The sequence below is a fragment of the Danio rerio genome, chromosome 1, assembly GCF_049306965.1.
Source record: "Danio rerio strain Tuebingen ecotype United States chromosome 1, GRCz12tu, whole genome shotgun sequence".
NCBI lineage: Eukaryota > Metazoa > Chordata > Actinopteri > Cypriniformes > Danionidae > Danio > Danio rerio.
Genome location: NC_133176.1, coordinates 22846829 through 22861419, shown reverse-complemented (window position 1 = coordinate 22861419; position 14591 = coordinate 22846829). Strand labels below are relative to the sequence as shown.

General features: G+C 35.4%; 1 protein-coding gene across 4 annotated transcripts in view; it reads left to right on the top strand.

Moving 5' to 3' along the window:
* Window positions 1–1463: 1463 nt before the first annotated feature.
* npy1r (neuropeptide Y receptor Y1) overlaps window positions 1464–14591 on the top strand; it is a 57035-nt gene continuing 43907 nt past the window's right edge. For 2 of the 4 annotated variants that reach the window (XR_012403408.1, XM_005170925.5), the window contains exons 1-2: window positions 1464–1563; window positions 11688–12520. Coding sequence is in view for 3 of the 4 variants with exons in the window: in XM_005170925.5 (XP_005170982.1) it covers window positions 11795–12520 (726 nt within the window). In the remaining variant the exon portion in view is untranslated. 4 annotated transcript variants of the gene reach the window in all.

Here is a 14591-nt window from a genome sequence, read left to right as displayed (position 1 = left end):
CCTTTTTATAGTGCATTAAATGACTGAGATAGATTCAAAGCAGCATTGATATTAAATACTGTAGGAGTGTGACAAATAAAACAATATAGCCAAAATCATGTTCAGTCACACTTTATTTTGATGGTTCCTTTGTTGAATGTAAGTTACATTGCATCTAGATGCCAACTAACTCTCATTAGATTATAAGTCGATGGTTCGGTTGGGGGTTCGGGTTAAGTTGACATGTATAAATGTAAAGTGCCTTATAGTCAGTTAAATGTCTGTTTATACAGACATTGTTATTATATTATGGACCATCAAAATAAAGTATTACCCCATGTTTTGCTAAATAAGCTCAAATCAGATCAATGACCTTTCAGTTTAGTTCATTCTTTACAAAAGTTCAAATACATTATTATGGAATATTATGTGCATTTAGTTTTTTTTAATATTGAAGTGTGACAACTAGTCCTAACCTCTCCTATATTTCCCTATATAACTCTTAAAAATAAAGGTTCCAAAAAAAAAAGTGATTTCTCTAAGATGCTGAAAGAACCCTTTTGGGTTTCCAAAAGAACTTTTCAGTAAAGCTGTGAACCAAAAGAAAAGCTTTACTTTCTGTTTTTACTTTCAGTGTAGATTTTCCTTTGTATAGGGAGCATTTTAATAATCTTAAAAGTAATTTCTCCACTATGAATAACGTTTCGTGGCATGATAAGTGGTTGTGAATGTTAAAGACTTCATAATACCTTCATGTACAGAAAGAAAAACAACCAACGTTTACTTTTCAGTTGTATTGCCATTGCACAAATTTATATTTAAAAATACATCAAATAGGTCAACATTATTTTCTTTTACGCCAAAAAAATTCATTAGAATATTAGGTTTAAAGATCATATTCCATGTTGTTCATTTCCTAATATATCAAAACTTTTAATGCAAATTTTCCAGTATTTAGATTTTTTTTAACTCTTAGATTACAGATTTTCAAATACTTGTATCTCCCATCCTAAAAAACCATGCATCAATAGAAATCGTATAAAAAATTTTTTTGCTACTTCAACAAACTTCTTATTTAAAATGAGCTGAAACAACAAAATTCTTAAGAATTGTTTTGGACAACTTAATTGTTTTAAACTCAATACACTGACATTTGTTACGTTAACTTAATTAATTTGTGTTGGGACAATATGAAGGAATTGTGTGGAACTCTGCATTTTTTACAGTGTACTGTAAGTGTAAAAATACACCTATTTTATTTATTCCAATAGTTCCAAGAGCCTCATATTTCTTATGACTGTAATAAAGTCGAGCAGTTACCCTGAATAAACGAACGAAGATCAGAAGCTCGTGAATAAGTCAGTGTCATTCTCTGAATGCATCAGCGCGTCATGCAGTGAAGTGGTTGCGTTTGGTTGCTTTCGGACAGCCATGGAGCCCCGCGTGAGTAACGCTTGTGCAGACGCGCAGTGGAGCCAGCTGTCAGTTCAGAGTCAGCGCTGCACACACACACACAAACACACACGGCCACTCACTTTAGACTGATTGAGACGCGCGTGTGCCTTCAGCTCTGACCGACAGCAGGTAAGTCTCCTGAACGAGCTTTTCACTTCATTATTTCTGCTTTTCCGCGCGCGAAAATATCATGTCATTATTTACGAACAACCAGTCACGAAATGCCATTCAACAATCCTCTATATATGTTGCTGTCATTCTGTCAGTCAGGACGTGGTTTGAACATTATGAACATTTTGAACATGTATTTGTCTTAAGGAAACTGAAATCTAGGATGAATGGATAATGCGTTATGAAATAAACTTTGCGCGCCCAAACGCGCGACACCGAGCGCGGCTGATGGGCTCGAAGAAATGGATCATTATGCAGTGAGGACTAAAGTACCTGCAGGACTTTGACCTGTTTTCGATAAACTTATTGAAAGCACTTAACTCGGGAGTTTGAAGGCTAATAACGCGCAATAATTGATCCTAAAGCTCGAAACTGTCTCCCCTGGGAACGAGAGGACAGCGAGGAGATGCCACGCGAACACCTAGACGATTCCCCTGAATGGGCTTATCTTTCGCTTCAGGATTTAATGGCACATGTCGGATTGTTGAGAGAAGACATTAACGTAATGTGTTGGTGGGCTCAAAGGAAATCTCTTTGTTTCTTATCGAGGTTGTGTTTCTACACCACGCGCGTATTATTATTGTAACTGCTGTCATTCTCTGCGAATTTGTCTTTTATGGCGCTCTATAAATTCCTGGTGCAGACTGAAAATATCAAAGTTCATTTGGTGTCTTCTTTGTAGCCTGAAGGATATTTGGTGCGTGTGTGTGTTAGACCTGATTTCGTCATAGTTTACAGTGGGTTTCATAGATTTCAATATTATGGTTTCTTATGGTTTTACTAATCTACTCGAACACTATAAAGATTTAAGGTATTACATAATGAAAGATTTTTTTCTTCCTCTCCTGTCAGTTGATGTCACAGTGTTTTTTTCATCTTCACCTATTTTGTTTGTGTGTACAGATCTCTACCTTGTCTGGTTCCCATGGTTCCCAATGACTTTATTAGGTGGAGAAGATGTTATGTCATTTCTTTGTATAATTTCATCTCTTATTTTTAAGCCTCAAGGTGTGGGAGCATCTTGCTGACAGATTTAAAACTCGTTTATTTTTGGAAGTTTGAAAAAGATGTCATTCACGTCCGATTCATTGGGCACATATGTGAGTTTCTCCATGGGGCTCTAGAAAGACCACAGTCGATGACCTAATTATATTGTCATGGCAATGGCATTAAAAACCCACTGCTGATTCATTGCATAATCATAAATGTGTTCATTTTATGGTTAATCAATTCTTTTTAAAAAGTTGGTCAGTACTAAACTCTGAGTCTAATTCCATTGAATTTCTGAGCTACCAATAATTCGAAGATTCTGATACACAACAAAATCGTTATGTAATAGTTAACATTATCTTATTAAAGTTATACCAAGCCTGTGTGACTGAGATATTCCAACAATCTTTAAACAGCTTTTTAATTAATTATTTATTCATTCATTCTGCAACTGTTTATACCATCAATGACTTTTAAGCTTGAAAATTCCCTTTGTGGTTATGGACAATTAAATTAATAATCTACTGTCAAATATCACACTCTATTGTCTAGTGAAGCCTCTGTAATGAATAAAATATTGGAATAATGCTGTAATAAATATAACAAGACCACATTTGGACAACATGTGGCAAATGATCTGACTGTTCCACTGGAGACTCATTAAAACGTAAACCGTGAGAATAAGTCTCTTGTCTCATTGACATTTAACTTTATTCGTTTAGCTGAATGTTTTATTTAAAGTGACTCACAAAAGAAGAAAAAAAATAAACATTAAGAAGGTCTTCTTCTGAGTCACATCAGGGTTATTTTATTATTTAATTTTTTGCATGAGGAACAGACCACGGCAGTAATCATTCACTGATTTTTCCTTCTGGTAACTTCTCGTCAGCTTGAGCTGCAAGTGGATTATTGAGAGAGAGAGAGTTGATTGATTGAGTGAGTGACTGATTTGTGATTAAATTGTTAGTCTGATTTCCTTACTAAATCAACTGCTTAATTGAAATGACCTTGCTTAAAAGAAGTATTCTTTCACATGCTGTGAGAGAATTCAGTGTCCTATTTTGGTGTCTACATCAAATTACAATTTACACAAGGGATTTTATGGATGAGCGGCACTATTGCCTTACAACAAGAAAGTTGCTCATGTGAGTCCCAGCTGGGCCAGTTGACATTTCTGTGGAGTTTGTATGTTTGTTTGAGTTTTCTCCGGGTGCTCCGGTTTCCCTCAGAGCGCTATAGGTCAATTGGATGAACTCAATTGCCCATAGTGTGTGAATATGAGAGTGTATAGGTGTTTCCTAGAACTGGGTGGTGGCTGGAAGGTCATCCGCTGCGTAAAACATAAGCTGTAATAGTTGGTGGTTCATTCCGCTGTGGCGACCCCTTGACAAATAAGGGACTAAGCTGAAGGAAAATTAATGAATGGACAAAGCATAATAAAAGCATTGGAGTCTACTTTTATTGTTTTAAAAAACATTTGTGAATAAAAAAAACTCTTAGATGTTGGTGGAAAAGGGACTCATCATTGAGTGTTCTTTGCAAAGCTGTTGAAAAATCCTTCCTAGACTGGTATAAAAATAGCAGAATGCAGAATGTAAAACATAAGGGTTAGTTAATAATGACAAAATTTTCAATCCACTTATGTTGGTCTACTGCTTGAAACAGTTGACAATAAATATTTTGTACTGGTGTTGTCAAATAAATTAATTGTCAAATTAATTGTTGTGAGAACTTTGATCTTTCAACGTAATCTTTATATTTTTATATACATTTATTTTTAATTTATTACATTTCATATAACATTTTTATTGGACAATATAAATGTATATTTAAATAATATTTTAGAAGCTAATTTAATCTTAAATCCTAATTATATTATATTATATTATATTATATTATATTATATTATATTATATTATATTATATTATATTATATTATATTATATTAAATTGTGTAGGCTAAAACTGCCCATTGTGTATGTGTGTGTATGAGAGTGTAAGAGTGTTTCCCAGTGTTGGGTCACAGCTGGAATAATATAATATAATACAATATTATTCCAGCTGCAACCCATCACTGGGAAACATTCTTACTCTCTAATTCTAATTCTCTAATTCTCACATACACCATGGACAATTTTAGCCTACACAATTCACCTGTACTGCATGTCTTTGGACTTGTGAGGGAAACCGAAACACCTGTAGGAAACCTACGTGAACGCGGAGAGAACATGCAAACTCCACACAAAGTAGCCAACTGACCCAGCCTAAGCTCGAACCAGCAACCCTCTTGCTGTGAGGCAACAGCACTACCAACTGCGCCACTGCAGAATCATAGATGACTTAATCATCTTCTTTCCATCTCCACCCTGAAGGGCATTTTTGCCATAATTTTAGAAATTATTAGAAATTATTTTCCAAAAAACTTTAGGTTAATGGTTCTTAAAAAACATTTTTTTCTATTATTCTAATCCAAACTTAATCTATACCGTAAAGAATGGTGCAATGGAAAAGGTCTATGAATGTGAAAGGTTAATGGAATCGCTACTGCCAAAAACAAAACAAAAAAAGAAGAGTGCAGAGAAATAAACTTTAGAAATAATATCTACTCAACTTTTTTTCACATAATATTTACACAACCATTATTCAGTTGATCATTAAAGTGACAGTTTACCCAAAATTAACACTTTATCATTTACTCATACTCAAGAGGTTGTAAATATATACAGTATATACAATGAATTTATTTGTACTATTGAAAACAAAACAAGACACACTGGTGAATGTGAATACTATAGAAAGTCATAGTGGCATCATGGTGGCACAGTGGGTAGCATGATCGCCTCACAACTAGAAGGTCGCTGGTTTGTGCCTTATTTAGGTCAGTTAGCATTTCTATGTGGAGTTTGCATGTTCTCCCTGTGTTTGTGTGGGTTTCCTCTGAGTGCTCCAGTTTCCCCTACAAATCTAAAGACGTGGTATATGTGAATTGAATAGGCTAAATTGTCCATACTGTGTGTGTGTGTGTGTGTGAATGGCAGTGTATATATATATATATATATATATATATATATATATATTTTTTTTTTTTTTCTTTTTTTTTTTTTCTCAACATTATGACTTCCTTAAGAAACTCAAACAGGTTTGGAAAAGATGGAAGATGAATAAATAATGACAAAATACTTATTATTATTTTTGGTTTATCTTTTCCTTTGCTATATTATGCACAATTGGCATTTTTGCACCTAAAATGTCTCTCTTAAAAAAACATTCTTTTGGCATCAGTTATTCGGTACAGTACCTTTTTAATCTATGAAACGTGTGGAACCTTACCATTACACAAAATGTTGTGTATATAAAGTAAATAGTCTATTTGAAATGTAAACGTTTAAAGTCTATTTAAAAGTTTTTCAAGTTTAGAATAACAGGGTTCTTTTAAGAGCCCTTACTCAATGATTCTTTATGCAATTAAAAATTGGTTAAAAATGATTCAGTTTCCATAAAACAACCTTTACTTTTAGGAATATGGATTATTGACACCCAATTAGATAAAAAAAAAAAAAACAAGATGAGGCAATTAGTAATTTTGACACGTCTACATTGCACTAGAGAAATGATACCAATTCGGTTACAGTAAAGTTCAAACGTAACAGATCCAGCACATATCTTTTTGAATAAAACACCAAAATAAATTTTAGGGCAGGGACTTAATTGTTGGTTAATTTAATTGTTGCTATTTGAGAAAGGAAGGTATTTATAAGGATATGATATCAAACTGATATAAAGTTATGACATTTTGATTTAAAACTATGCAAGATGTTGAAATGTTTTTTATTTCCCAAAAAGATATGATATGCTTTTGAAAAATAGGATGCATTTCCATTCCATACCAAATCTAACAGTACCTGTCAGGTTGATATTCAAGAAATTATCAATTCTATTGAAGCAGGACTAGCAAAATCTTAAACATAACCCAGATACGCTTCATGCACACATCATATACCCAAGATACCCAAACAGCCAAGTGTTTTTCAACGTACAAAAACACATCTAAAGACAGCTCTTCAATGAGCACTCGATTCAACCCAACAAATGCCTTCGACTCTTTAAAAAAGCACCTTCTCACTTTTATCTCTGTTCTAGCGTGTCGTTCCCTGAACAATCTTAGAACTTTCTTCATCTTAACGTCTCCTTATCACCTTATTATCTCCTTATCGCCTCTCATTCGTAAGCTGCTTTGAATAAAAGAGTCTGCTAAATGATTAAAAGTAAATGTCAGTGCGATAGGAGACTATTATGCACAGTTTAAGTATTAATGAGGATCCACCGGAACAATTAACAGTAGGGTGTAATATTTGTCATGGCATTTGCCATATGTAGTCCATAAAAAATAAGCCAAATCAAACAAACTCTTATACGATAACGGTTAATTACCTTCGCACATTCCTTCAGTCCTAAATGACATTGAGCCACTTCTCGGTAGACAATTACGCAATATAATTGTAGCAGAAATGCATTTTTAATACTCGGTACACCTAATTAGATGTTCACTGTACAGGCATGCAAAGACAAATGAATGACTGCTAGTCCATCTTGAAATTTAAGTGCCCGCTTCAAATGCTCGCGTATTCCCTTTGTAGCCCACTCTACTCTTAAGGTCACTTTGTAGAACAGCACTATCAAGGGAATATTCCGCACGGAGCATGCGAACGGCCTGCCATTTAGCCCCAGTCTCCTGGGATTAGCCACCGTCTGCAGATCCCATTGCAGTTCATGTGCAGGAGACTATTGTACTGTAAACGAATTGGCCTGCTATGAATAAGAAAGGTTATTCAGAGATTCGCGGCTGGGCTTGCAGTTAGGTTTCCGCTGAATACATATTCATTGGGTTTGTTTACAATACCTGAACGTGGTGAATTATGAAGCGGTTGGTTTCGAAGGGGGAGAATTTGGCTGCTGTTAGAGAAGACGAGGAAGCAGGAGATGAAAGAACCAGAGACCTAAAAACGGGAGGCTTTGTCACCTCTGTTACCTTGACAACCTGCTTCTGACTCTGATATATAGACCATTCATAGAGAGATTATGTCTGAACTGTGTCTGCGCTTATGTCTGTGAATCAAATTGTTTCTAATTAGGAGGTCTTATGTGTGTTCACAATATATATTAAAGACATTTAGGGAATTAGAGGGTCATTAGGTTAATGTCGACTACAATATTTATAACTAGCTCAAAGATGAGAAGGGTTTTCAATAGGTAAAGCAACAATAGGGTTATACAGCTTAAGTAATTTCTGTATTAGAATGTGTTCTGGTAATTTTTTCATACATCTATTTAAAGGCATTACACCATACACCCGGTGCATTAAGGCACAAGATGTGTTTGCCCTGACGTGTTGCTATTTTCAGACCAAAGCCACCGTAATTTTACCATTTCCTGCCACGTTGTTTAAATAGCTAATCCATTTGAGCCACTTTGTGGACTCATGGGTGTTCTTTTTTAGAAAAGACCTGTGTTAAGGTACATTGTTGGCGCATTGCTATTTTGAGGAACTAAAATAGACAGTGCAACAGACCGGCTGAAAGTCCAGCACAGAGCGCTTTAGTTGTGTGCCTCGCTTACACATTGCTTAAAACACACAGGATCTACAGCAATACACGAATATCCTTTCAAATAAATTACAAAAGAATTAAAGGATTAAAATATTGCAAAAATGATTATTTTCTACATAAATATAAAAACCACTGCCTCCATGCCTTCTTCATCTCGGGGGGCTTTTTTAATTTATTCGTGACAGTTATTTGTTATTATTATTAGCAGTATTGTTTATTATATGCATATTTTTATTTGTTTTAATAAAAACAAGCTTAAATTTGTCCACTTGTCAAGTATTGGGGCATAAGAATAGGACGTGTGTTTGGATATAACTCTATATTGACCACACTTCGTTATTATTGCTCATTTATTTGTTTGCTGGAAATTAGAAATGAATTTTGAAATATTTTAGAAACAAATCTTTGCACTTGACAAACGAAATTAATTATGTAGGTAATGGATGTCTGTGTGTACAACACCGTTTCCTTATCCATAAAAGAGAGAAAGGGAAAGTAAAGGCCGAATGGAGGCTCGTTCTTTATCCTCGTGCTGCAGATGGTCTGTTTAACTATTTTCTCGCTATTGAAGCATTCAGTTTTTCCACTTACAAAGTCCGGCAAATGCACTATGGCATGACGCAACTCTTAAAAGGAACAGAAGATGAGACTCTGATTGGTTTATTCTCAAAACACACCCAGAACTTATTTAGAAAATAAGCATAACCCGGTTGGACCATGCGCTGCAGCGCAGATCTTATTTTTCTGTCTTTAAAATATCAAACGTGGATTCGGACACGCCTTTAATGCTTTTGCACCCTGCGCTTTAGACTTTGTGCCTAGATCATTAGAGCCCATAGTTAGAGGACAAATCATTTAATATCAAATTAAGTGACTTAAGAATACTAATGAAAAAAAAAGTGTTACACTTATCTTAATTACTGTTCAGAGGTATGGTCGATTACATCAAGTAAAGAATTAAATTATAGATAAATAGAGATAAATAAAGATAAATTACAGTTAGTCCAGAATAGAGCGACACAACAAATTTTACACTGCAATAGAAGGATTATTATTATGTAAATGCATAAAGCTTTAGGTTGGTTATTGGTGAAAGATAGGGTAATTGTTTCTCTGTTGTGTTTCATAAGAAATATTTCTTTGTCAAGAGCTCCAAATGTATTGTACTGTCAACATTTGTTGAGTAATGCTAGTCATAACTTTATCATCAGGAAATTTTTTGCTTCCTGTTTCAAAACTAATGCAAGGCAACATACTGTAATGTATAGAGTATACCTTGGTAGTGGCTAATGGGGATATTGATAAATAAATAAATAAATAAATAAATAAATACTTACCTTGACCCTATCATTCAAAGTACTAATCAAAGCATTTTTTTTAATCTTTTAAAGTATAATAAAAAAAACTATGATCACATTTGTATATTTTGCATGAAAATGATTTTAAATATTAAATGGCACCTATGATGAAAATCATCTTTTGTAAGTTATTTGGACAGAACTGTGTGCAAGTATAGAGTGTCATATTGGGGTGATATAAACACAATAAGTCTCTTTTTTTAATTTCCTGATTATAAAAGTAGGATCCAAATCCCTCTCATTTTGAGGCCCACCGCAATGTGACGTAGGAGTGCGGTTTCCCTGCACACTGAATTGATTGACAGCTGTGTATTAACATGTCTCCGTAGTAACTCGTATAATCTAATTAACAAGACAGGATGTGCGCAAAGCAACTGGGATTAAAAGATCTGTTCAGCTCTCTGTGATCATCAGTCATCATCAAATGTGATCAAGAATGAGTTTTACAAGTTTAAACATTTTTAAAACAATGCATGTTTTGTAATGAATTACAGTGATTTCAACGTCTTTACTTCATCAGCACAGCCACAAGTCAGTACAATTATAAAAGAAGAATCCCTGTTTGTGGACATTTAATCACATTTATTTTGTACATGAAAATAACAGATGCCCAAATAGCAGTGTATATTAACATGTATCTTGTCACAATTGCTGTGCAAAAACAAAGTTAAAGTATGTGTGTCTGTGTGCGCGCATGAACTTTGAAACGACATTGTGTGTGACTTGTCGTTGCAGGAAGGCTTGAATTAATTCCACAACAAATACATAAAATAATCATTGGGAAAGTTCTTACTATAGTATTTCTCACAAACGTTTCATGAAATCTGCTTCCTTCATGTCTGTCACTGTGCTGTTTATCTGATGCAGTCGGAGATTGAGGCACACTCCAACAGGCATGTGGGAACGGTGGGCGGGGGAAACTAGCATTAAAGGCACAGGCCACAAAACAGCTACAATGTGTTCAGAGCACACAAATCCAATATTCTGAAAGGTATAAGAAATAATCTGAGGGGTATTTTGAGCTGAAACTTTACAGACACACTCTGGAAACACATCTTAAATCTTCGAAAAGGGGTAAAATAGGTGCCCTTTAAAGTAAAAGATGCACCTTTAACATGCTGTTTATATAATCATGTTTTAAATATATTTGATTCAGACTAAAAAAATGGAATGTCTCAATTTTTTATTGCATTATTGAATCAAAATGAGTTTTCTTTATTGCAGATGGCTTAATTAACATATTAATGTTTGTCTTAATAAATATGCAAATATGCAGTGTTGAGGACTGAATATATCATGAGCTAATTATAGAAACAAAATGAGTGAAAAATACTGTGGTGTGCGTGTTTATGTGTTCTGAATTTCCCTATGGGCACGAAGCCCCATTCAAGTATAGTAATACAAGTCATTTTTGACCTTGTTGGACATTTTATTTTTGTCTCAATAAAGGAATAAATCATACAGAAGGATGCTTTTTGAAAATCTAAAAAGGCAGAAGGGGTTGTGTTTAGGGGTCCGATGGTGATTACAGAATGTAATGTACAGTCTGTACAGTATAAAAACCATTACGTCTATAAAAAGTCCCCATTAAATATGAAAATGCATGTGTGTGTGCAGTTGTGTATATGGGCCAAAATCTAGTGGCTTTATTCATATTATTATTTCCCAGTAGCTCAGCTGGGAGCATTTGATGGCTTCATTTAAAAAAAAAAAAAAAAAAAAAAAATCAAATGCCAAAATCTTAATTAACTCTCTGATTCTATGAACACCAACGCAAGCTTAATTAAAGCTTTTAAAGAAATCTGGAACGTTATTATCATTTTTTTTTCTCTAATATTATTAAACTGCCCGTGGAATGCTCTTAGATGATTATCGCACAATTAAATTTGGATTAAAGTGACTTGCCCTTTAAAAGTGTAATAATAAGTCTCAGAAATGAAGGTCAACAAGCCTGGGGTCAACAGAAAAGGTGATGCCAGAAGATTAAAATAACTCTTTATTAAATAAATCCGAAGGGAACATTTATTGATTTTTTTTATAACTAGATTGGTTGGTAATCAAAGATGACAGTAGAGACGGTCTTGTCTTTCTTGAGTATTGATTGGAATGTTTTCTTATATCCCAACAGTGTGTTACCAGAATTACAAAGACATGGAAAAATCATTACCTAAGAGGAAGGAGTCTATGATCACCTGATATAAACTAACCCCCTGTGACTACAGAGGAGGCGGAACAATGCCAGACTCCGCCTTCTCTCCGCCAGTTCCACCAATCGCTGCTCTGAACTGTTCCCTGGACTTATCGAATTGTTCAATCACGAACCTCTCTGCGATTGCATATGGCGACGAGTGCTATGGCAGCCACTCTTTGTTTGTTATCATGGCTGTTGCCTACAGTGCTGTTGTACTGCTGGGTGTCATTGGAAACCTGGCTCTCATCCTTGTGATCGCACGCCAGCGGGAGCTTCACAATGTCACAAATGTCTTAATCGCAAACCTCTCGGTTTCAGACTTGCTGATGGCAGTGGTGTGTCTGCCCTTCACCTTCATCTACACCTTCATGGACCATTGGGTTTTCGGTGCGGTCATGTGTAAACTCAACAGCCTGGTTCAGTGCTGCTCCGTCTCAGTGTCGATATTCTCCTTGGTTCTTATCGCCATTGAGAGACACCAACTCATCCTGCACCCTCGTGGATGGAGGCCCAGCCTGAACCACGCTTGCCTGGGCATCAGCTTGACCTGGGCCCTGGCTGTCCTCACCGCTACACCTTTTCTACTGTTCTCCCGGGTGACAGACGCCCCGCTCAAGCAGCTGCCTTCAGTGTTTCAGGAGCAGTATCGGGGAAAAGTGGTGTGTGTGGAGGAGTGGCCCTCCAGAGAAATCAAACTCACCTACACCACCGGCATGCTGGTGCTGCAATACATCACGCCTCTCACATTCATCTTCATCTGTTACCTGAAGGTAAGAGCAGAGAGATGAGGGGGGGAGAAAGGTCACTTGGGTCAGGTAAACACTGCAGTTACATTCAGATGTCAATCCACTTAATCCTGACAAATCCTGTTTGGTACATACACAGCTCAGTAATTTACTGGAGTGACTCTTGTATTTTGCAACTCCTGAATAAATCAGGTCAGATCTACAAAACTCTACACATTTTCAACAGCAAGGGTGTCAAACTCTTTTAATAATGGAGCTACCACTATTACTAGAATGATGTTCATATAAGACTGTGCTGAATTTAACTTGTCATCTTACAGTATTTACATTTAAAGCTTCTTTTGAGATTGTAAAATGAAGCTTTCAATGTATGTTGTCATATTTGATAACATCATTACATCATCTAAAAATATTATGTTTTATTGTTATATAGCTTATAATTGTGTGCAAGTTACTAGACCGCCCTTAAAATGCGTACCTCATTTTGAATAGCAAGCGGGAGAGCAATGTTTTTCATGGACATTCAAAGTAGTAATACTCAGAACTACAGCAAACTATAGTTATATGGGATTTATTTCAACAAAGTTGCTAATTTGCAAAATGATGTTTGCTGTTTGTTTAAACTACTTTTTTAAAATGAGCTGAAACAACACAATTATTTAGTTTTTTGGGGGACAACTTAATTGCTTTATGTTCAATCCACTTAAATGTATAAAAATGAATTGTGTTAAAAGTGCAGAAGGTGATTGTCTTCAAAAACATTTTTGTTGTGCTGGTTGAAAGTCTCTTCACATTCCAATAGTAATGATTGAAGTAAAGGATCTATTTATATTTATTTTCATAATCTGGGTAAGGCGTAAGAATAAAATGTTCATCCAATTAAAATTTGTTGGGCAGACAATATCCATAATTCTGATAAGTAGCTCAAACCGTCTGTCAACAAATATAGATTTGTACATCTGCGCACTTGTTCACACAAATCCGCTGTTTGTGCATGCATTCATGTGCACATGAGAGAGAGAGAGTGAGTGACAGTGGCAAAAACAAATGCTGAATCAAAACTTTAAAATCCTGAATCAATGTTAGAGTTAGTTTTGCACGCTGGAGGAAGGATGACACCATGGCTGAAGTATTTCTTTTAGACAGGTAATGTTCTGCTTTAAAAGTATTTTAGTCACACAAAGCTTATGTAGATCGTGTTGTTTTATGAATGGGTTTTATGCACAGATTGTTCAGCCACTGAAATCTTCTGGCGAGTGACTGATGTGGCTATTTTCAATTTCATAATAATGATAATAATGTAGATTTTTTAAATTTAAATTTAAAGGTTCAAGAAACCCTGGAGTACTTTTTTATTTTAATAGATTTGTGTGTGTTGAGCATCAGTTAAGACGAAGTTAGAACCTGTCAGCTTTACTTGTGGGAAAACCTGGATAATTTAGATATGTTGTCAGCTAATTTCATCTTCTAGGTTTAAAATAATTTTTTGGGTGGGATCAAAATCAGTGAAATAGCGCGAATCTGCGAGTGGAGTAATAATGCAGCAGTTTCTCATTATAATTCATTGCAGAGTTTTCTTATTATATGAGAAGACCCTGCTTCTTAATTATTCATGAGAGCACGTGCTTTGTGAGGGCAAGGCTGACCTGCCAAGCTTTCAGACTCAATGACTGAGTAAGACTGCGCACGGCACAGGTCGTATGTGTCTGTTTCAATGATACATTGGGTTTGTTGCATGTTTTTTCCCACGAAGCTGTCAGGGCCAATAAAGCAAAGCTGTTGGCTTCCAGCAAGCATTTTTGTTGAGAGAGCTGTAAGAGAATTGGAGAATGACAGACTTTTAGACACATTACCTATATCCGTGCTGATGTGTTCGCCTATGTTTAAAATCATACAGATTACTAGCAGGGTTAATGGTTGGAATAGACAAGGCAAGAGATCTGCTGCACTGCTATCCACTGTGTCTGCATTTAGACCCGGGGATTGAGGAGGAGAGAAGTCCTTTCTTATTTATACGGTTTACATGATTATGTTTATAATGATATAACAAATTGTGGTTATGTGTATTGTAAATTATGAATAACAAATGTAGCAG